The 22,058-nt window shown below is 36.6% G+C and overlaps 1 protein-coding gene across 11 annotated transcripts in view; it reads left to right on the top strand.

Moving 5' to 3' along the window:
• ARHGAP21 (Rho GTPase activating protein 21) overlaps positions 1-22,058 on the top strand; it is a 139,861-nt gene that overhangs the window by 69,174 nt on the left and 48,629 nt on the right. For 9 of the 11 annotated variants that reach the window (XM_036460093.2, XM_036460105.2, XM_036460098.2 and 6 more), the window contains 2 exons: positions 16,017-16,109; positions 19,021-19,099. In XM_036460093.2, coding sequence (XP_036315986.1) covers positions 16,017-16,109; positions 19,021-19,099 — 172 coding nt within the window. The remainder of the gene's footprint in view (positions 1-16,016; positions 16,110-19,020; positions 19,100-22,058) is intronic. The other 2 variants (XM_045588145.1, XM_045588144.1) reach the window with 1 other exon arrangement.

The raw sequence follows: 22,058 nt of genomic DNA, 5'->3' as shown, positions 1-22,058 counted from the left end.
TACTGCACCAAACATGTTCAATCACTTCTTACATTTTTACACTTTTCACTTTATTATTTTTAGCCTTATTTTTCAAATTTCTTCAAACATGGAAAGCAGAGTCATTTTTATAATCTGTCTGATTATAAATCCCATTATCAGGAGTCTTTATGTATTGTTTCTTTGTTTGTTTGTTTTCTGCCTGTTCTAGCGTGGAGCTTTTTTTTTTTTTTTTTTTTTTTTTTTTTTTTTTTTTTTTTTTCCCTGTGTATATTTGACAATTTTATGTTTGTTGACCTTCAGAAATTTTACTGGAAATTCTTTGAGATCTCGGATAAAAATGCTGTTCTTCAAGTTGATTTTTTTTTTTTTTTTTTCTTTTATCCAGAGCCAGGCTGTTACTTGAGTTGGCCTACCTATCGATGTATAGTTTGGCCTATAGCCATGTCTTAGAGATTTTTTTTTTCCTTCTTCTCTCCCTTCCCTACTTTGTACAGCACTAAGGAAACTCTGGGGCTGGGACCATTATTTTCAGTTACCTTACTCCTAAGTGTGGGGAGAGTCTCCCGATAAATTTCTAACTAGACAGGACTTGGTCTTTTTCTTCTGCCTGCTGGATGTAGAAGCCCTTAAAATGAAAGCTCGTGTTCATTAGCCTGGACATATGTTGCATTATTGATATTAATAGTGTTTGGGATGTAATTTTCTGGTAGCTAGGCATGTATGTGCATACACTGTGGTTCAAATATAATTAAGCATTTCTTTATACTAAATTTGCTAGTACATTGGTACTTCATTGGATGGTTTGCTACTCTTGTATTTGTCTTGTTAAAATGCCTTTAAATAATCTATGAATGTAGTCATAATAAAATCACCAAGTTACTAGTATCTGTTGTTTGCTATTGTGGGCAATGTTTTCTTATGTAAAAATGTTTAAGCTTGTGCACATACACACATTCATACATATATACATTCAAAGATAAGGATTCTGTATGTTGCTAGTAGCAAGTTAACTCCAGTATACTAACTTTGTTCCTTTTCATTTGATAGAGGGGCTCTAACCTGGGGATCCTTAGATATAAAGGACAATGATGGTCAGGATATATGTAAATTTTGAAACTCTGAATATATTTTTTGAAAAGATTAGAAGAACTTTAAACTTTGCTTGAAAAAAAGATACTTGGGGGGAAGTGGTTGCTGTTTTCACGTTTGAAATGATACTCTGTGCAAGATGTAGTAGATTGTTTGATATTTACAATTAGTGAAAGATGCAGATAAACCCTTTCCCTAATTTCCACACTTCACTTTGAAAATCCCAGGAAACCATATTTTGGAGACAGTTAATCTGAGCGATTGTTCATGCTCTGCAGTAAGCAAGTAGAGATCTCGGCTTCCTCCAGCCTTCTTCCCCGGAGGCAGCAGCAGCACACCACCAACCCGATACGGGAAACACAAGCAGAAGGGGTTGGTTATCTCTTGCCCAAAGGTCACTAGAATATGCAAAGTACAGTTTCCCTACATTCCCAGACTACTTATTATGTTTATGAAACAAATGTTTTTATGTGGCAATTTGAGAACAAAGATCATTAAGGATGGACACTGTCTTTTAATGTTGAATTTTCAGTGCCTAGTACGCACCTGGTACACAGTAGGAGCTCAAATATTTGTGGAATCAATGTATTGAGTACAGGGAGGTGCCACCACCTGGACTTGGCACTGCTCCAAAATGACTCAGCCCGAAGCCAGAAAGTTAGCATGTCAGGGTCTGTACCTCTGCTGCCGAGGAAAAGCTCGTCTCTGCCGCCTTCCTCCCTTCCTTTCACTTTTCTCCATCAGCCACCTTCTGACAGTGTTGGGGCACTTTAAATTTAGAAATCTTATTTCACATAGCTGCTGGATATATAAGTAAACTAGGACAATAATCACCACAACATACTTCTGGACTTCAGTAGAAATTTGAGCATCATTTTTGTAAAACACACTAGGAAGGTAATCAAGTTAAATGGGAGCCAAAAAATAATTTTCACACTTCACTTTGAAAATCCCAGGAAACCATATTTACAATAATGTGAAATGAAGGCAGTTTGGTTAGATTAAAATTGGCCTTGCCAGAAATCCAATTTTTTTGTAGTAGATTTAAGACTTTGTAAGTTACACTGAGTTGAAGTTACTTTGTAAGAGTAGAAAAATAAGTGAGATTAAAAAAAAAAAAATCTAAGGGTTCTAAACCTTTAATAAATAGGAAATCTAGGATTTCAGAGCAGGAAGTGGAGATACTGAATAGTTGGGGCAGGAGGAGGATAAAGTCCAGGAAAGGACCTGGCTGGAGTATTGGTGTTCTAGATGTCTTCGGGAAATCTCTCTAGGAAATGTTCCAGGGGTGACCTGTAATTAGGTGACTTTGAGTTATCTTCCTACCTGCTCCATAACTTGAGACCATGAACAGGTACCACCTGAACAGTCCTGTTGTTTTTCCTGATAGTCTGCATTCAAAGTGTGATATAAATATGTGATTCATATTTTCAGGTAATATAAAGTTAATTTTTTATATTAATATAACATAACATAACATAACATTATATTATATTATATTATATTATATTTAATATAGTATAATGTAATAGTTATAGTTCCAGCCTCCAAAGTTTAACAGATAACTTTTTGCCTTTGGTGTAAAATCAGAATAGAAATATTTGGGTGTGAATGTGAAAGATATTAAATCTAGAAATATATTTCCGGTTGTTTATTCATTCACTTAGCAAACATTTGTTGAGTCACAGCCACAAGCCATTCACTAAACTAATTGCTGGGAAGGGAGCAATGTGACCTCTCACCTCACTTCCTTCAGATAGTTGTTCAAATATCACTTGATAGTTTCATAAAAATAGTATTACAGCCTTGCCTTTCACTCTTCCTTCCTTCTCACTCTGCTTACTAAGACCTCCATAACACTTACCACCATCTCTTACACTAATCATTTCTTGTTGAACGTTTGCCTGTCGCCATTGGAATGTAGAACAGGAAGTTTATTGGTTCATGACATTTTTTTTTTTTTAAACTGAGAACAGTTTCTGGCACGTATACTTTATGAATATGTATGATACAGGCTCTGGCTTCAAGAAGCTCCTACTCTGGTGGAGGATGAAAGTACAAAATAATTACATAAGTGCAAAATCTGTATGAACAGTTGTTGCAGGATCACAGCCCCAGGAATCATCTAACCATCAGGGAGGGCTCTCAGGTGGGGTGTCCTTTGTGATGTTGACAGATAAATAGGATTTTATCAGGAAGAAGGAAAAGCAGTATTCCAGAACAGACGTCACATTTACTTAGATTGGGAGATAGGACTTGGGGATGAATTATATGTCATCAGTCAAGGATAATTTGTGGAGGATTATGCTTAGCTTTTCTGGCATGAATAAATGAATATGAATGAATGGATAGATGGAGGTGGCATTAATTGAAAGATACTGGAGGAGAAACATACCCACCTCTTCTGCTGGAGAAATGAGTTTAGTTCAGGATTACCGTATTTTTCGGACCACAAGACGCTCCAGACCATAAGACGCACCAGTTTTTAGAGAAGGGAAATGAAGAAAAAAAGATTCTGAAACAAATAGTGTCCTAAAATATTTTATGTGCATTAAAACCCAACATCACAGTCATAAACACATGTAATCAACCCTGTAAAGTAAACAGCAGCATTTAGAACCATTTTAGAGCCGGGCAAGCACACAGAGACCACACAGAGCCGGGCAAGTAAAAAAACTTTTTTTTTAAAGTATATGTGTAGGCTATATTTGGACCATAAGATGCAGGGACTTTTTCCCCCCACTTCTGGGGGGAAAAAAGTGCGTCTTATGGTCCGAAAAATACGGTAGTTGCATTTCAGATGCTTGTAGAATGTTCAGTACTTACTTTGGAATTTGGGTATGAAGCTCATAGGGGTTGAAAGTAGATCTGGAAGTCATCATTATATATGTATTACTAGAGGTCCAATGCACAAAATTTCATACATAGGTAGGGTCCCTAGGCCTGGCCAAGATCAGGGCCAATCTGTGTGGCAGCCAGTGGGGTGATGGGGGAGGGGGGCCTGCTGGTTACCTGCCTTGGCTGGCCTGGGGCCTGCAGGCTGGGGGCAGCTCCTGTATTGAGCATCTGCCCCTGGTGGTCATTGCGCATCATAGCATTCCGCTGTTTGGTCAATTTGCATATTTAGCTTTTATTATATAGGATAATTAAGTCCTAGGCATAAATGGGCCATACACAGAGATCATGAAGAAATACAGGGTAAAGATAAGACTAGGGAAGCAACATCTGAGAGATGGTCAGGAAGAAAAATCAGAAAGGAAATCTGAGGAGAATTTTGTGAAGTTATGAGGACAACCAAGAGGAGTTGGTGACTTACTAATTAAGAGGTGATGATTTTAAGGGGTGAGAGGATAACTTTTGTTATTTGTTATTGAGAATTCATTAGGATGGGGACTAAAAAGTTCTGTTGGACTGGACCTGACAAGTAGCACATTGGTAAGATTACTGAGAAGAGTTCAGTACAGTGGACAGAAGGGATGAGAGATCCAAGCAGCAGTGGTTTGGAACATAAATTAGAGCAGTGAACCTCAGTGAATATGGGAGTGGAGGATGGGCAAATGCCCCTTGGGGACATGTCAGTGCCTGAAATCTCCTGAGTCAGAAGTGAAGAAAATGAAGATGTGAGTATAACTATTGTTATAGGAAGTATGAAATTGAAGGTATGAAGAACAGATGATAGCTATGTAGAATTATAGGAAGAAGTTTTTTGGTGTGTTTTTTTTAACGTTTTGGAAACTTGTATGTCTGATATCTGGAGAGAGGAATAGAGATTAACTGAGGTTTTAAACATGAGCAGAGATTATGTAGGGGAGCAAGGTCCAGAAGGCTGGTAACCCAATCCTCACCTGCCGTAAGACAAGAGGAAATAAGGATAGGCGATAATTTTATTTTTTATTTTGGGGGGGGGGGGGAGGAAGAGGATACAGCAATTGAGATAGAGTGAAGTAAGTGACAAGGTTATCCAAATGGTGTGAAGAAATCAGAATGGAATAGCAAATTCCAGAAGGCAACCTTGGAGGAATGGGAATTAAACTATAAGCAAGAGGCTTTAGTGAATAGTGTCAAGAACTCAGCTGAACCAGGAAACTCTCAGTGAATGGGTTATGGGTAATAGCAGGCCAAGAACAAGAGCAGTTAGAGTTGGCAAATTAAATACTTTGAAAGGTCAAGGGAGAAAGGAAGTTGAGGTTATTGGTGAGTTTTATTGAAATAGTGGTCCATGGGTAATCTTAGTAAGAAAGAAAGTGATTTCTGGATGGAGACTGGTAGTCTTAGGGAGGGCTAAAAGGATAGGAAGGTCTTGATAGAGTCGAGGAGCAAGTTTAATGGGTTAATGGGTGGATCGATGGTAAAGTCAGAGAGGGAAAGGTAGTTGCTGGTGTTTAGGTTACTGTAATAGTTGTTTCTGGGTTTGCAGAGAAATTAAATCTAACTCAACAGGAATAACAGGGCTATGAATTTAGGTGTGATACATAGTTTGTGAAATTCCTGAAACTCTAATTTAGACAGACAAAAACTTCAAATACTCCAGAAGGCAGATCCCAGGACTGTTTTGTTCATTGTAGGATAGACAGCTCCTGGCACATGGTCAGAGCTTAGTAAATATTTGTTGAATGAAAGGCTCCCTTCTAGAGTCTTTGTTGCCCAGGTGGTTTAAATGCCAGAACATTTTGTTTCACGTCTGACACCTAGTGGTATTGTACTCAAATTACAATTAAGTGGCAGCATTTTCTTTCTACTATGAAGGAACTTGTACAGCTGATTCTGTTCCTGAAACAAATTTCCGAGTTGGTTTGGTGCAGTTTTACTGCTAGCATTTCCAAGGCTGTAATTTGAACCCACCAGCAGTATATATTAATTGAGCATCTACTCTATGCCACGCACTATTTTATGTATTGGAGATTTGCGGGGAGGGTATGTTCTCTTGCATATGTGAACTCACTGAATTTGAATACATAGCCTGAGCATTCCATTGGGAATTTAATTTAGGATACCACTGTGATTTTACACGTGAAACCTTTCTAAATTTATTTCTCAGCTTTTGGTGGTATCATCTCCATGTCATGACTTGCTGATTTCCCTTAATGTTGAATCAGCTGAATGTAGGATTGAATTTGTTGTCTGTTTATGTTATCCATCCTGAGCAGAATACTACATACTCTGAGAACCATGGGAGATGTCCAGAGTATGTAGTTGTTGTCATTCCTTAAAAAAAAAAAAAAAAGTAAGTTCTTATTTGTTAATGGTGCATACTGAATATTTAAAGGATTTATGAATATATGTGATATCTGGAATTTGCTTTAAAATGTTCTAGGAAAATGAAGAGTAGTGTAAATGAAACAAATTGATAGATTTTTAATAATTAGTTGTATTCATGGGGGGTTTATTCTACGTTTTTCTTTATTTTATTTTTGTGCATTGGGCATTTTCCACAGTAAAAAGGAAAAAAAAATATAGGTGTGGGTTGAAAGAAAGTTTATCATAAGTAAGTTAGAACCATGGTCAGCAAGCTTCTGCTCGCAAGCCACCTGCGGCTCTTTGGCCCCTTGAGTGTGGCTCTTCCACAAAATAGCACGTGTGGGTGCACACATACAGTGCAATTGAAACTTCATGGCCCATGTTCAGAAGTCGGTTTTCAGCTCTCAAAAGAAATTTCAATCGTTGTCCGGTTGATATTTGGCTCTGTTGACTAATGAGTTTGCCGACCACTGAATTAGAACATTTAATTCTACTTTTAAATATTTAACAAATTTTCTTATTTCATTTTACCCTATTTGGTATTACTTGAAAATCAGGTTGAGTAGAGAAACAGTATGTTTTTGCTTATAATACATAGAATGTGATTGAGACTTGACAGGTGACATTCTACTGACAGTGTCCAGAGATTATTGGAATTTTGAAGCTCCTGCTAATTGTTAAAACTGGTAGATTGGAGACTTGGGAGATTTAAAGTGGAAATTTGTGGAGCGCCTAGATTTAATAAGCTGCCATATATATGTTTTTCCCTTAGTGCTTCTGCCCTTTATCAGAGGGAAAAAGTACTTACTAATGTGCCGTCCTAGCCTTCTGAAATTGGATTCTGCTTAATTCTTTATCATGTAGGATGTATTTATCATAGGAAACCTAGGGATTTTTTATGCTAGGCAATGTGTCTCTATTAAGCTCTTAAGATAATTATGTGTGCCCATCAGTAAATCCAACCCCCACAAGAAAAATTAGAAGCCTGTTTTCAACAATAAAAAATAACCATTATGAAATATTTCAGGCAAACAGATAATATAGGGGGAAATGTAATATCTAAATGCTTGTCATCTCTCTTTGTTATCTTAACATTTCAGCCTCTCTCATTCATGCCTCTCATACATGTCTTCCCCCACCAGAGCTCCTAGATATAACTGACTGCAAGCATATATTTTATACTACTCTCCACATTTTTTTTCCCCCTCAGAACTAATCATGAGCCTGAATTTGGTGCTTATTATTCCTGGTGTTTTTTTGTTTGTTTGTTTGTTGTTGTTATGCCTTAGTGGATCCATAATTTCTAACTATGCTCAATAAATTCTTCTACATGCCCCTTTTTTATTATGGCAATCTATTATCCATCATGGAGAAGTAAAGATCATTTTTTATCATTCAGACTTAACTTTGATATTACTTTAATCTCCATTACAGTTTCATTTATTTTTAGTCTGAAAATAGATATTAATTTCAGCAAGCTATTTAATTGATTTTCTTTAAATAATTGATGCCTAGAGCTCTAATATTCTATTACGTGATGTGCCTCTTCACCTTTCCACTTTGTGGAGAGTATATTTTTCCCCATAGTAATTTATAACTCACATTGAAGCAGTTTAATTTCAACTGCCTTCTCTTGTATAGAAATAGAGTTGTTGTTGTTTTTACAGCAAAGAAATTAATAAATAAAATACCTAAAAAGTAACTTATAATAAAAGCAGAGAAAATTTATTCTCATTAAAAAAATTTTTAATAGCATGTTTGAAAACTCCGAGAAGGGGGAGAAAAAAGCTTAATCTCAATGATAGCCATTATTTTCTATTTCTTTACTTTTGGTTAAAATATGGGTATTTCTTTGTGTAATGCATATGTTTTTTCAGTCTGTTAAGAAATATATTTCTCCTGTCCCCAGAAATATAGGATTCCCTGACCTAGGCTTATCTATTCTTCTTGGAACTTCATTATAGGGCTCTTTAATTTTGAAATAAATTAAATGTTGCAGGTGATTTTGACCTTAGCACTCTTCACAGAAGAGGGTCATTTGTGATTTAAATCATCTTTTTGACTGACAAAGCCCAAGGTCTAAAGATTAAGCACTCTAGATTTAGACCTCAGTCTCTTTGAAATTGGGTGTGTATGTAGTTCCTGTCAACTGTGGGGGAATATGGGGTCTAGTAATAATTAATGTCGTTTTTAAACATTCATTTAAAATCTTGCTTGGCGTTGACTTGTATTGACATAACCTTCAAACACGTGGTATCTACAGAACGTGTGAAGTGCAATTAACAAGTTTTGCTTGAAAAAGTTTGTGTTTGGTTTGGTTTTTGTTGCAAAACTAGGGCTAAGAAGATGGCGGATGAAGAGCATATTCCGCACTGCATGCTTACGAGTTCCAATTAGGAAGAAAAGCAAGTGAGGCTGCAAAAAACATCTGTAGTGCTCTTGGTCAAGATGCAGTTAGCGCCAGAAAATGCCAGCGTTGGTTTGAGAAATTTCGCGAGGGAAATTTTTCGTTAGATGACAAGAGTGGTCGAGGCCGTGTGTCCAATTTTGATCAAGAAGCTCTTCAAGCTCTTTTGGTGCAAAATCCTCAAATTACCCAATAAGAGCTTGCGACAACTTTAAATTGTTCACAGAAAACAATTTCCAATCAATTGCGTGCACTTGGCAAAGTCCAAAAGTTTGGAAAATGGGTTCCTCATGAGTTGACCGACAACAACTGTAATCAAAGAGTCACAATTTGCAGTTCGCTCCTCTCTCGTCAAAACTGTTTGCCGTTTTTAGAGCAAATTGTTACCGGAGATGAAAAATGGGTGCTGTATGTTAATTTGAAAAGGCGACCTCAATGGTTGGACAAAAATGAGGCTCCACAGCCCACGCCAAAACCTGACTTGCATGCGAAAAATGTGATGTGTGTTTGGTGGAATTTTAAAGGAATTCTTCATTATGAACTTTTACCATCTAACGGTCTAACCAAACCATTACAAGTGCAGTGTATAGTGCCCAATTGGAAAGGTTAGCCCAAGTTTTAAGAGAAAAAGAACCCACGCTGATTAATCGGAAGGGCGTAATTCTTCACCACGATAACGCACGACCGCATACTGCAAGAATCACTGCTGAAAAACTGTGCCAGTTGGAATGGGAAGTTCTCCCTCAACCTGCATATTCTCCTGATATTGCCCCTTCCGATTACCATTTGTTTCGTTCTTTGCAAAACTTTCTTCTTGGAAAAAAATTTAATAATGAAGAATGCCTCAAAAATGCATTGACCGAATTTTTTGCATCAAAATCACAAGAATTTTACAACAGAGGGATTAAAATGCTTCCTGAGCGTTGGGCACAAGTAGTAGAAAACAACGGCAACTATATTGTTGATTAAATTTTACAGCAAAAGAAACCATCAACAAAACAACAAGAAAGCCCACTGTGTGGGAGAACATATTTGCAAATGATACCACTGATAAAGGTTTAATCTCCAACATCTACAAACAGCTTATACAACTAAATAAAAGGAAGATGAATGATCCAATTAAAAAATGGGCAATGGACCTAAATAGAACATTTTCAAAAGAAGACAGAAGGAAGGCCAAAAGGCACATGAAAACATGCTCAAAGTCACTAATTGTCCGAGAGATGCAAATCAAAACAACAATGCTGTACCATCTCACACTTGTCAGAATGGCCAACATCAACAAGTCAACAAACGACAAGTGTTGGCGAGGTTGCGGAGAAAAAGGAACCCTCGTGCACTGCTGGTGGGAATGCAGACTGGTGCAACCACTGTGAAGAACAGTGTGGAGTTTCCTCAAAAAACTGAAAATGGAACTCCCATTTGACCCACTAATCCCACTTCTAGGAATATATCCCAAGAAAGTAGAAACACCAATCAGAAAGGATATATGCACCCCTATGTTCATAGCAGCACAATCTACAACAGCCAGAATTTGGAAACAGCCTAGGTGCCCGTCAGCAGATGATTGGATCCAAAAACCATGGTACATCTACACAATGGAATACTATGCTGCCATAAAAAAGAAGGTATTCTCATCATTTGCAGCAACCTGGATGGAATTGGAGAACATCATGCTGAGTGAAATAAGCCAATCAATGAAAGAGAAACACCACATGACCTTACTCATTTGTGGATGATAAAGAACATTATAAACTGATGAACCAAAAGATAGATATAGAGACAGTATATCAACAAGTAGACTGTCAAATTACAGCGGGGAGGGGAGGAAGATCTGGGAGAGATAATAGATCAACCGAAGGACTTTTATACATGCATATAAGTACAACCAATGGACACAAAACTCTGGGGAGGGAGGGAAGGAGGGGGGCAAAAAAAAAAATCAATAAAATATATTTAAAAAAAAAAAAAAGAAAACAACGGCAACTATATTGTTGATTAAATTTTGTTGTATTGTTTAAATAAATTTGATTTTAAAAAGTATTAGAAAACGACATTAATTATTACTAGACCTAATATTTTAGTACAGTCTTTCTTACTTTTCTACCTTCTTTTCTTTAGTCTTTTTTCTTTTTTTCCTTTTGGTCAACATTCTAGACTTTCCCAAAGTGTGACAATTGAGGTTGTATACTACCTCAACCAGTCTTTATCCAGCCCTTGCTGTGTGATGAGCACTCTGACCCGGATCACCACTGATATGTATGTAGACCTTGTGAAGGTTTATCATCAGACAAAAATAGTACTAAGTAACATTTATTAAATATCTACTTGTATTGGACATTATGTGAGCATTTTAATAGATTATCTGTTTTTAATACTGAGAGCAACCTTGCTAGGTAGGAATCCTATAGAATAAAGAGCTAATATGCAAATGGTCCTCATGACCTCCTGCCCCTGTGCAGCAACCTGAGGCTATGTACCCTCCGTACGGGGCTTGATGGGAGTGGGGCTGGCCAGGTCTGGGTTTCACATGATTTCTAGGTGTGTGGGGGTGGACAGGGACTTGACTCTGGGTCCTGCGGTGCTCCCCAGACTCTGGCAGGAGGGAGATTTTCATATGCATTTTACTATTTTTTTTTTTCATCTCTGACACTTTTATTATAGAGAATGGGCAAATAGCAATATTAAAATATTTCCTCTAATTAATTCCCTTTTAATGTGCATGAATTTCATGCACTGAGCCACTAGTAAATAAATATTTGTCTAATTGCCCTAGCTGATTTGGCTTAGTGGATAGAGCATCGGCCTGCGAACTGAAAGGTCCCAGGTTTGTTTCTGTTCAAGGGCACATGCCCAGGTTGTGGGCTCGATCCCCAGTGGGGGACTTGCAGGAGGCAGCCAATCTAGCACAGTTATCTCTCATCATGGATGTTTCTATCTCTCTCTCCCTCTTTCTTTCTCTCTGAAATTAACAAAAATATTAAAAAAACAAATTTAAAAATTCACTTTGAGATACGGTTGCCTAAAAAATACAGGAGGCTATGTATTACATTTGAATTTCTGGTAGGTAACTAATAATTTTCAATACAAGTATGTACCAAATATGTGGAATCTGGAAATCCTTGGAAAACAAGTGATAGAGCCGAGATTTTAAACCATATAGACAAATCACAGGGCCCACCCTTTGACTACTTACTTGCATGATACTCGAAATGGAGAATAAAAATCATGTCTACCTGCTTGTTTATCCACTGCTTGTTTGGCAGCTACTACCTAAGGGTGTCTCAAAAAAATGTACATACACTTTAACAACTGATAGCTCAATTTTGAAAATGAAATATATTTTAATAAACACTGCCTTTATAATTATTCAAAATCTCTATATGCATTTTTTGGATACCCTATATATATTATTTTTTTACTCAGTTATTTTTTTTCTCCATACTGACTATATTTATTAAAATATAAAAGTATGTGCATGGTTTCTGATTTCAAAGTCAAATATTTAACTTCAGGTAAATTCACGTATGTTTCTTTTTGTTCTCTTATTTAAATCTTTACTAATTGTGTATTAAATAGCATAAAATGAGACTTTGTCTGTACTTGCTCATTTTAGCCATTCTTGTCCATGTAAGATTATTGTATTTTTACTTCCTTTTTCTCAAATATAGAAAGATTTAATTACATGTGGGTGCTAAAAGGAAACATTTTTCTTTTCTTTTGATAAGGTCAAGGAAATGACACATGAATAAGGTATTTAAACTGTCCTTTGTGTTCTTAAAAAAAAAAACAAAATGAGAAATTATAAAATACAGATGTAGAACTGGAGAGGCTTTTGCTAAGAATTGCCAGGGAAGCCATCTGACGCTGCCAAATTGTCATACAGAAGTGAGGAGTCATTTTTCCTGGAGAATTGCCAGAATTCAGGATCAAGTTCTTAGTTTTTTATATCTAGAAACCGATTAAAAAAAAAATTAAGACATGAGATTGAATAATACACTTTAAACTTGATACCATGGCTTTTCAATTCCAGTAGAATTGTAAAGAGCAAATATTAAAAAGAAGACACTGTTCAAATTAATGAACCAGTTATTTAATTCAAGACTTGGAGTTAAAGAATATGGAAATTGAGGAGACGTATGTTTTGTAGTGACCCAGCCTGTAATTAGTGGGTATCTATGGGAAATTTTTTCTGTGGTAAAGGTGATATCTAGCAAGTCAGAATTTTGGAGAAAGTCCAGAAAGGAAAGCCCAGAAACAAGAATCAAAAGTATAGGTTTCAGCAGATATAATAGGGCTTGCTATAGGATTGGGCTCTTTTTAGTCTATTTCTTATTTCATTTAATCTACTCATATGTATTGAGGAACTTGTCATTGGCAAAGTGTCATTTTTTTACACAAGTAGTCATTGCAAAATTAGCATTTCCTTTATTGAATTTAGAATCAAATTATTTTGGACTACATCTATGTATTCTATATAAATAAAATTTTCTATCAAAAAATTCAAAAGTCACTACATTGCTATCAGCCAACTGTGTATTATTTTGTAGAATTCACTAATGGTCATTGACATTTTATATTTTAGAAGACATTCATAAGAAAAATGTTTCTTCTTTTTATTATATAATTTTTTTTAATGCAAGCAATGACCTGATACGACAAAACTTATTAAACCCTCAAGTCTTGAGCCAAGAAAAAAATAGAAGGTTTACCTATTGCCACCTATTGTAAAGGCCAGCAAGGAACCTAGCCTGACTACCAATTTGATTAGAATTAAGTCTTTGCATCCTTTCTAATTAGTTGTAAGTGGACTGTCTACTTGTATTCCATAAAGCTTGACAAATGAGTAAGTAATCCAGTTCCGTTTGAAGCAGCATGGAGCACCATGTTCACATTCCAACCTGGGTTCAAATCCCTGCTCCCTTTGCAAGTACTCAGTCTCTGCTTCTACCTCAGTTCAGTGTGATATTGGGATCACATTGCCCATCGTGAAGACTCAGTAAGTTTACTCATTAATTGAATAATGACTTATGGAATGCCTGCTCTGTGTTAGGTTTTGTCATAGGTATCATGGATATAAGGGAACATGACAAAATCCCTACTCTTCAATTTAGTGGGAGAGACATAAAACCAATATGTAAGCAAATGAAAATGTAATTTTAGGTAGTGAGTGATAGCTTTTATGAAAGAAAATAAAGCATGGCATATACAGAAAAATTCCCCCAGCTTTTTAAAATAACTTTTTTCAAAGTATAGCTTCTTGATTCACCAATTAACATGTTGCTATATTTACTTTATCCATGTTTGCGTCTGGGTGTGTGGGTATCTTGGTTTATTTTTCCCCTTCAAATCATTTGAAAATAAAGTTGCAGATATAATTAGTCCCTAAGTACTTCAAGAATTAGGACATTCTTCTATGTAGTAGGAATTTGACTATTATTAATTCTCTTTTTCCTCCTAAACATCATGGGTAAAGTACTCATGGCTATCTGTCATAACTGTCATAGTGACAAAAGGATTTACAATATTTTCATGTTATCTGAATATAGAGAGAAGGCTATATGGAATTTCCTTGGGAAGATATCTGATATGCAATATATTTAATGTAGATTTATAGTATTTAAAATTGGATGAGATATTTTGAAAGTGTGTTTTTATAACCACTCAAAATTTTAATTATTGAGAACATAAAAATATGACACTCGTCCATATTTAAGCTGTATGCAACGAAGAGTGAAAATATACATTTACTGAGGAATTATTTCAATTACATGCCATGCTGAGAGCATTCTAATGTTACCCCATTTAGTCTTCTGAGAACCCCTTGAGGAGTATAAAAACATAGGATAATTATAGGAAAAAAGTAATTATTTCTTTATGTAAAAATGTTTACTTAATTGCAACTGAACTATCAAATAACAAAGTAAGAATTTGAGTCCCTATTTACTTACTTCTAAATCACAAGCAATTTTCACTAAACCCTGTTTTTTTTTAGTACTTGATTTAGTGGTTCACTAATTAGGAAGACTTCTTTCAGAGTAAATAACTAAGTATGTAATGGGAGCTGTTAATCTTCCTTTCCTGGGAACCTTCTTTTGGACCACTTTCGTGATACACCATAATAATAAAAATTCAGTTTTATATGGGAAATAATTATGAATTCTTTATATTTCCATCTAATCATTTTCTGCCTTTATTTTGCTATTTAACAAGTATTGTTCCATTACTCCATGCTTGTGCCTGTCATATTCTTCTTTAAGGTCAGGGCTGTTGTTCTCAAACTGGAGTGTGTTTCACTGTCACCTCAGAGTTTCCGATTTAATAGATCTGGGGTGGGGTCCAAAAGTTTGCATTCTGTGATGAGAGAAACGCTTCTGGTCTGGGACCACTCTGAGAACCACTGTCTCCCCTTTTTTTGTGTGTGTTTCCCTTTTTGTTCCCCATTCTACTTACCATAATGCTTATCATTTGGCTTAAATGTCCTCTTATCTGTGAAATTTTCCTTGGCTTCTAATTTACTGATACTGTTAGTTGGTCTCAAATATTAGTATGTGTTAGGATCATCTGGAACACTTGTTGTCCCGTAGGTTTCTTATTGGACCTGGAACATTGGTTTATAGCAAGCACCTTGGTTGGATGTTACTATAGATGGTTCATGGACAGCAGTTTATGAAATACTTGACTCACAGAGGTGATTGTGTGTTCCTCGTAGTCAAGACTGTATATATTTTACACTACACTGAGTGGCCAGATTATTATGATCTCTGAACACATATTAATCTGACTACTCAGTGTATATCCTATATAATAAAAAGCTAACATGCAAATTGTCCCCTCTACCAGGAGTTTGACCAGCAGGCAGGCCCGCCAACCGCCCATGTCCCCTCCCCCTGGCCAGGCTGGCCAGACCCCACCCATGCACTAATTCATTCACCAGGCCTCTAATATATATGAGTGGCCAGATTATTATGTGTTCAGAGATCATAATAATCTGGCCACTCAGTGTATAATACCATTCTTTGTATGTTTCTCTCCCACCAGAATGCTTAAGGCGGAAGGACTGTGCCTTAGTCATTGTTATAACTTAAAGCTCATTTAGCACAAGACAAGGTTAAAACGTGGTAGTGAGTAGTGCAGTGAAACTCCTAAATTATGATTTTTAGCATACAAATTTAGGGTATGTATTTAATACTCATTCATAATCGTTAATTGTTTCAATTAAATTACTTTTTATGTTTTGATATTTCAATAAAATATTGTGAAATTAAACTATGCTTTGGGCTTTATTTTCTCTCTACAGGAAAACAAAGAAACCGCTTGGAACCGATGGATACCATATTTGTTAAGCAGGTTAAAGAAGGAGGACCTGCTTTTGAGGCCGGATTATGCACAGGTGCTGATATTCTTCTTTACACAACACCTTTTTTTCTTTTTCACTCCATTTTTTTCTTCTTCTATATTTCACTTCCTAATTTTTTCCTTAGTTATACTTTTGCTTATTTCTGCCTTTTCTTTACATCTATTATTACTATTTTTTGAAACCTGATTGTTTGTTGGTGCCATATAGATGGCACCAACAAACAATTTCATTTTTTAAGAATATGTATTTTTATTGATTTCAGAGAGGAAGGGAGAAGGAGAGAAAGGTAGAAACATCATTGATGAGAGAGAATCATTAATCTGCTGCCTCCTGCATGCCCCACACTGGGGATCACATCTCAGGCATATGCTCTGACCAGAAATTATTCCGTGACCTCCTGGTTCATAGGTCAACCACTGAGCTACACTGGCCAGGCTGCACACATTTTATTTGGACAACACCAGCCAGGCTCACATGCTCATTTTGACAAAAGATTACAAGGTAGGAAAATGATGAAGGTATTTGTTGACATAATTGAATTAATCTTCTTGGATCTCCTAGTTCTGAAAGTACCTCATCTGAATTAATTAACTTGCACCACAGAAAGTAGCTTAACTCTTTAATGCAGTGCAAGCCTGGCCTCATCTGCTGGTACTTATTAGTGCATATAATCTGATAGCTGTTTGTTCTAAAATGTTTTGCGATTTTAATAAAAACTAAGTAGAGATCTCATTTACATTCTTGCACACTCTAAGTTATTATTTTCTCTTGTTTTTGAATATGAAATAATTTAAAATGGGTATTAGTAAAAAACTATCTTTTTATTAGCTTTTGAATAAAATGTCTTTAGCTACAGATAAATTTCAAATATCAGTAGTGAGTGTCATTGCTAAGATTTATTAGGGTGCATTGTTACCTACCTTTATTACTTACCTTAATTATCTCTTTTATCACACTTAAAGTAAGCCTAATTTCAATATCATTAATATGTATAATGTGCACATGAGTACACATATGGGATTCCATTTCCAAGAAGGTATCACCCATCACATTCTAAGCCTCACAAGGTTGAAAAGATGAAATGGAGATACTGTGATAAGCACATACAAAGGACATTTTTTCCTTTATTCCTTTTTTGCCTGTCCTTTTACTCCCAGTCTTTTCCTTTCTATTCCCCTAAGTTTTCCTGAGTAATCCAAATGTTTGTTTCCCTATTAAGATAAAGAACACATTAAACCATGTGCATACCAATATTTAAGTTCTGTTATACAGTGCTAATCAATAAACTAAATAGATTGGGAGAATACTACAAGTAAATAATCTGTATAGAATTAGACACTAAGGTACTAAAACAGTTGTTTAAGTTATTGAATAATGTTTCTCTATCACAAATGACAGAGTAAACAGGAAAACTACAACTCAGAAAATAGCTGATAGAGGCATAAATAATAGAGCTATGGTCACTCAGTAACTATATCTTTTGAGGTGTCTAAATTCATCAATGACTAAACCTCTTATTTAAAACATGGCTAGCCTGTATAATAAAAGGCTAATATGCAAATTGTCCCCTTGACCGGGAGTTCAATCAGTGGGCGGGGCCAGCCAGCCAATTGCCCACAGCCCTTCCCCCGTAAACCCCCTCCTATGCATGAATTCATGCACCAGGCCTGTAGTATTTCATAAGAAGCCAGATATATTAAACTTTAGATTTGTTTTTAATAAGCAAGGATATATCCTACCTAATAAAAGGGTAATATGCAAATTAACCAACATTCTGCTATACCCACAAGCCATGCCCACAAGCCAATCAGTGTATGCAAATTAACTCCAACCAAGATGGCTACCGCCACAAAGAGCAGGAGGGAAGCTTGGGTTTCCCCGACAATGGAGGAAGCCAAGCTTTCCACACACTCTGGCTGGCCCAGGCCTCTACTCAAGGATATAGTTTCAATTATAGAAGATAAATCCCAAGAAAATGGTGGCAGCCACGGAGCTGTAGAGAGCAGGCTAGGGTTGCCTCCGGTGACTGAGGAAGCCAAATTTTCAACTTGCCCTGGCCCTCCTAGGCCTCCACTCAAGGCTACAAAGTTTCAATTATAGAAGGTGAAAAAACTCCAACAGAAATGGCTGCCGCCATGGAGCAAGCAGAAGGTTTGGTTTCACTCCAGGCTACAAAGTTTCAATTGTAAAGATAACTAAATTCCAGATACCAGGCCCTGTGCTTGGGTCACCAGGGGGACATGACCAGCCTGAAAGCCACCACAGTCCCCTGGCCCAGGCTGCCCCACACCCCAAAGGGACCCCCACCCTGATTTGGGACACCTTCAGGGTAAACCAGTTTTGGCCCCCACCCATCCTCCAGGCCTTTATCCTATCTAATAAAAGAGTAATATGCAGTTTGACCATAATTCCAACACACAAGATCAAGAGAGTTCCCCCCAAGTGGTCAAAGATCCTGTCCCCATGTGGACACAAGATAGCCAGCAGGGGAGGGCATTTGGGAGGGACCAGGCCTGCAGGGGAAGACAGGGGTGACCAGGCTGGCAGAAGAGGGAAGTTGGGGGCAAACAGGCTGACAGGGGAGCAGTTAGACATCAGTCAGGCTGGCAGGGCAGTGGTTAGGGAGTGATCAGACAGGCAGGCAGAAGTGTTAGGGGCAATCAGGAAGGCAGGCAGGTGAGCAGTTGGGAGCCAGCAATCCTGGATTGTGAGAGGGATGTCCAACTGCCCCAAATGGGCAGTTGGACATCCCTCCAGGGTTCCCAGATTGGAGAGGGTGCAGGCTGGACTGAAGGACAATCCTCTTCCACCCCCGTGCATGAAGTTAATGCACCAGGCCTCTAGTTAAAAAATAATTGTGTTACTCAAGGCATATTTCAAAAGTATTCAGAAGTGATTTTCTTTAGAAATTCTTCATGTGATTTTTTTTTAATCTTCTTTAAAGGTGACCGAATTATAAAAGTCAATGGAGAAAGTGTTATTGGAAAGACCTATTCCCAAGTAATTGCTTTAATTCAGAACAGGTAAGATTCTTAAAATACAATTAATTTTGCCAAAGATGGGTTTTTGTAAATCAGTGGAGCAAGTAGATTGAATACAACATTGTACTTCTGTAGGAAATTGGTGTGATGTGGAGATGTGGAACTTTCTCTTAAAGTGGATAACGCACTTGGGAGTTGCCAGGATAGCTTAGTTGGTAGCTTTGCTTTGACAGTTTTATCAAACATGTGGTTAAAGTCCATTAGAGTCTAACAGGCATGCATTTTAGATTTTCTGTAAGTTTCCCACTTTTATTTTTAAGTGACAAATGTTAATTTGTTTACAAAAGTATATAAATAAATGCATACATAATTGATTTTAAAACCTCTTACTGCCCTGGTTAGTGTGGCTTAGTTGATTGGGCACATCCCATACTCTAAAAGGCTGGTGGTTTGATTTCCTGTCAGAGCACATAACATACCCAGGTTGCAGGCTCGATCCCCAGTAGGTGGGGTGCATGAGGCAGCCGATCAATGTTTTCTTTCGCTCTTCCCCTTTCTCTCTTTCTTTCTCTCAAATCAATAAAAATGTATTTAAAAAACAAACAAAATCTATTAGTAATCTTTAAATAGCTTATTGAATAATATTCCTTGGCTCAAATTCATTCATTTGTTTTAACAAATATAGCAAGAGATTATCTTTTTAATCCATTTATCTATCTGCATTGTACAGAATGATAGAATTTTGAGTTCTGAAGCTAAATAAATATTTGTAGAGTAACTATCTGTAAGACCTCAAAGATAGTTTAGTTCTACACTCTTTTTCTCTACCACACACCTAGAAAATTTTTTTAGATTACAAATAAAGAAATTGAAAGCAAAAAAGGTTACCATATTGAATTTCTGTCTAGGGTATGCAAGAATCTGGAATCTAATTTCTAGATAATCACTACTGTAGGATTTTTCCCAGATTAAATATATTAACTTTTGAATTATAAAGTGCCTTATATTATCCATCCCCACCTGTCTGCAATTAAGTTGAACATTTTTATTTTATAAAGATGTCTATCAAGCTTCTCTAACGATCTCTGAGACTATAATCTGCTAGTTACACAGATGTCCTGATATATTGTCATTTTTACAATTAGATAATGTGATCATGACTTATTGATCTCAGAGTATTCTTACTATTTTAATATATAATGACAATCTTAAAGAAACCAAATCTTAAATCTAGCCTCTAATTTTGAAGATAGCTGTTTCTTACAATGATACTAATTGATATGAGTATTGAGGAGCCTTGGGGACTGGTGAAGCATTTTGAAGTCTCTGCAGAGGCAGTGGGGAGATCCATCCCAAATTTCTTTTTCTTTGAAATAATTTAGATCATCGTAGACATACCAATGTGTTTTGTCAGCCTGCATTTTGAAGACTTTTAGTGATTTGTTAACATGTCTTCTTTAAAAATAGGCTTTTCCAAGTGACCATAACTATAATCTTTGTTTCCCTCAAAATCCACATTATTTATTTTTGTTATTGGTGCAATTCATCTTTCAAATGAAATAACATTCTTAATTTTTTTAGTCAATGAAGCAATTTGAAAAATAGAGAAGTCCTGTTTTTTCATGATCTTATTTTCTTTCTTATTTTTAAAAAACATAATTTTATTGATTATAGACAGGAGAGAGGGAGAGAGAAATAGAAAACATCAGTGATGAAAGAGAGTCATCGATCGGCTACCACCTGCCTGCCCCCCTACTGGGGACCGAGCCCACAGCTCAGGCGTGTGCCCTTGGCTGGGAATTGAACTGTGACCTCCTGCTCCATAGGTCCATGCTCACCCACTAAGCCACATCAGCTGGGCCTATTTTCTTTTTAAAAATTGTGTTCCTTTTATCTGCTGTTGTTAGCAAATGGAAAATGCAGCACAAAGCCACTGAGATTCTGTAGTATATTAATGTAACAATATACTTACCTGGCAGAAACACTTATCTAACTATCAGTATGTATTTTCTACCAACTCTAAACATTGAAATACAAATACCTATATATTTTACTGGTTACATTCATTTGAACCTGTGGTTCTTACTGGTTTTCTATTTTCTTAGCATTTATAACCCCCCCAAGTACGGGTTCAAATCTATCAAAAAGAGACACCCATAAATTAATAGATTTTGTTTTTTGTTGTTTGTTGATTGTGTCTTTTAATCTCTTGATTGTATCAGGGAAAATGCTACCTGATATTGTTAGGTTAGATATTGAAACACTTGATGGGGATAGGACCACTCTCCTTGCGATTCCAGGTCGCAAGACTCAATATAATTTACTCCTTTGAATTTTTTCATATGTAGAGAAATGGTCTATCATTTTGAAAAGGAAATTTATAGTACCAAAATGAAATGAGATGTTGTTGCGTTTTCCTATAAAGGCTCTAAAATGCAATTATAAAGAAGAAAGCACAGTAGTTGAAATACCATATTGTTTTTAAAAATAAGTTATAAGTTGATCTCTTTTCTTTCTCTCTCTCTCTCTCTCTCTCTCTCTCTCTCTCTCTCTCTTTTTTTTCCCCTCCCTCCCTCCCTCCCTCCCTCTTCTCTTCCCCCTCCCTCCCTCTCCTTTTCCCTCTTCCTCTCTTTCTTTCTCTCTTCCACCCTTCATTCTTCTTTCTAAAATCAATGGAAAAATAAGTTGTGCCTGGCTGGTGTGGCTCAATGATTGAGCAGAGACCCATGAACCAAGAGGTCAATGGTTCGATTCCTGGTCAGGGCACATGGCCTGAGTTACAAGCTTAATCCCCAATAGGGGCCATGCAAGAGGTAGCCTAATCGATGATTTCTCTCTCATTGATGTTCCTATCTCTCTATCCCTCTCCCTTCCCCATCACTACAATCAATAGAAACATTTAAAAAAAAAACCAAAACTTGTGATGGTGAACTCTGATTTTCTTCACCTTTGAGGACCAAAGGGAATGAATATTTTAAAATGAGAATGGTTTAAAATGTTA

Source organism: Pipistrellus kuhlii, unplaced genomic scaffold, assembly GCF_014108245.1.
Source record: "Pipistrellus kuhlii isolate mPipKuh1 unplaced genomic scaffold, mPipKuh1.p scaffold_m20_p_1, whole genome shotgun sequence".
In the NCBI taxonomy this organism is placed as follows: Eukaryota; Metazoa; Chordata; class Mammalia; order Chiroptera; family Vespertilionidae; genus Pipistrellus; species Pipistrellus kuhlii.
Note: the sequence above shows the minus strand (reverse complement) of the source record. Positions and strands in the feature narration are given on the sequence as shown.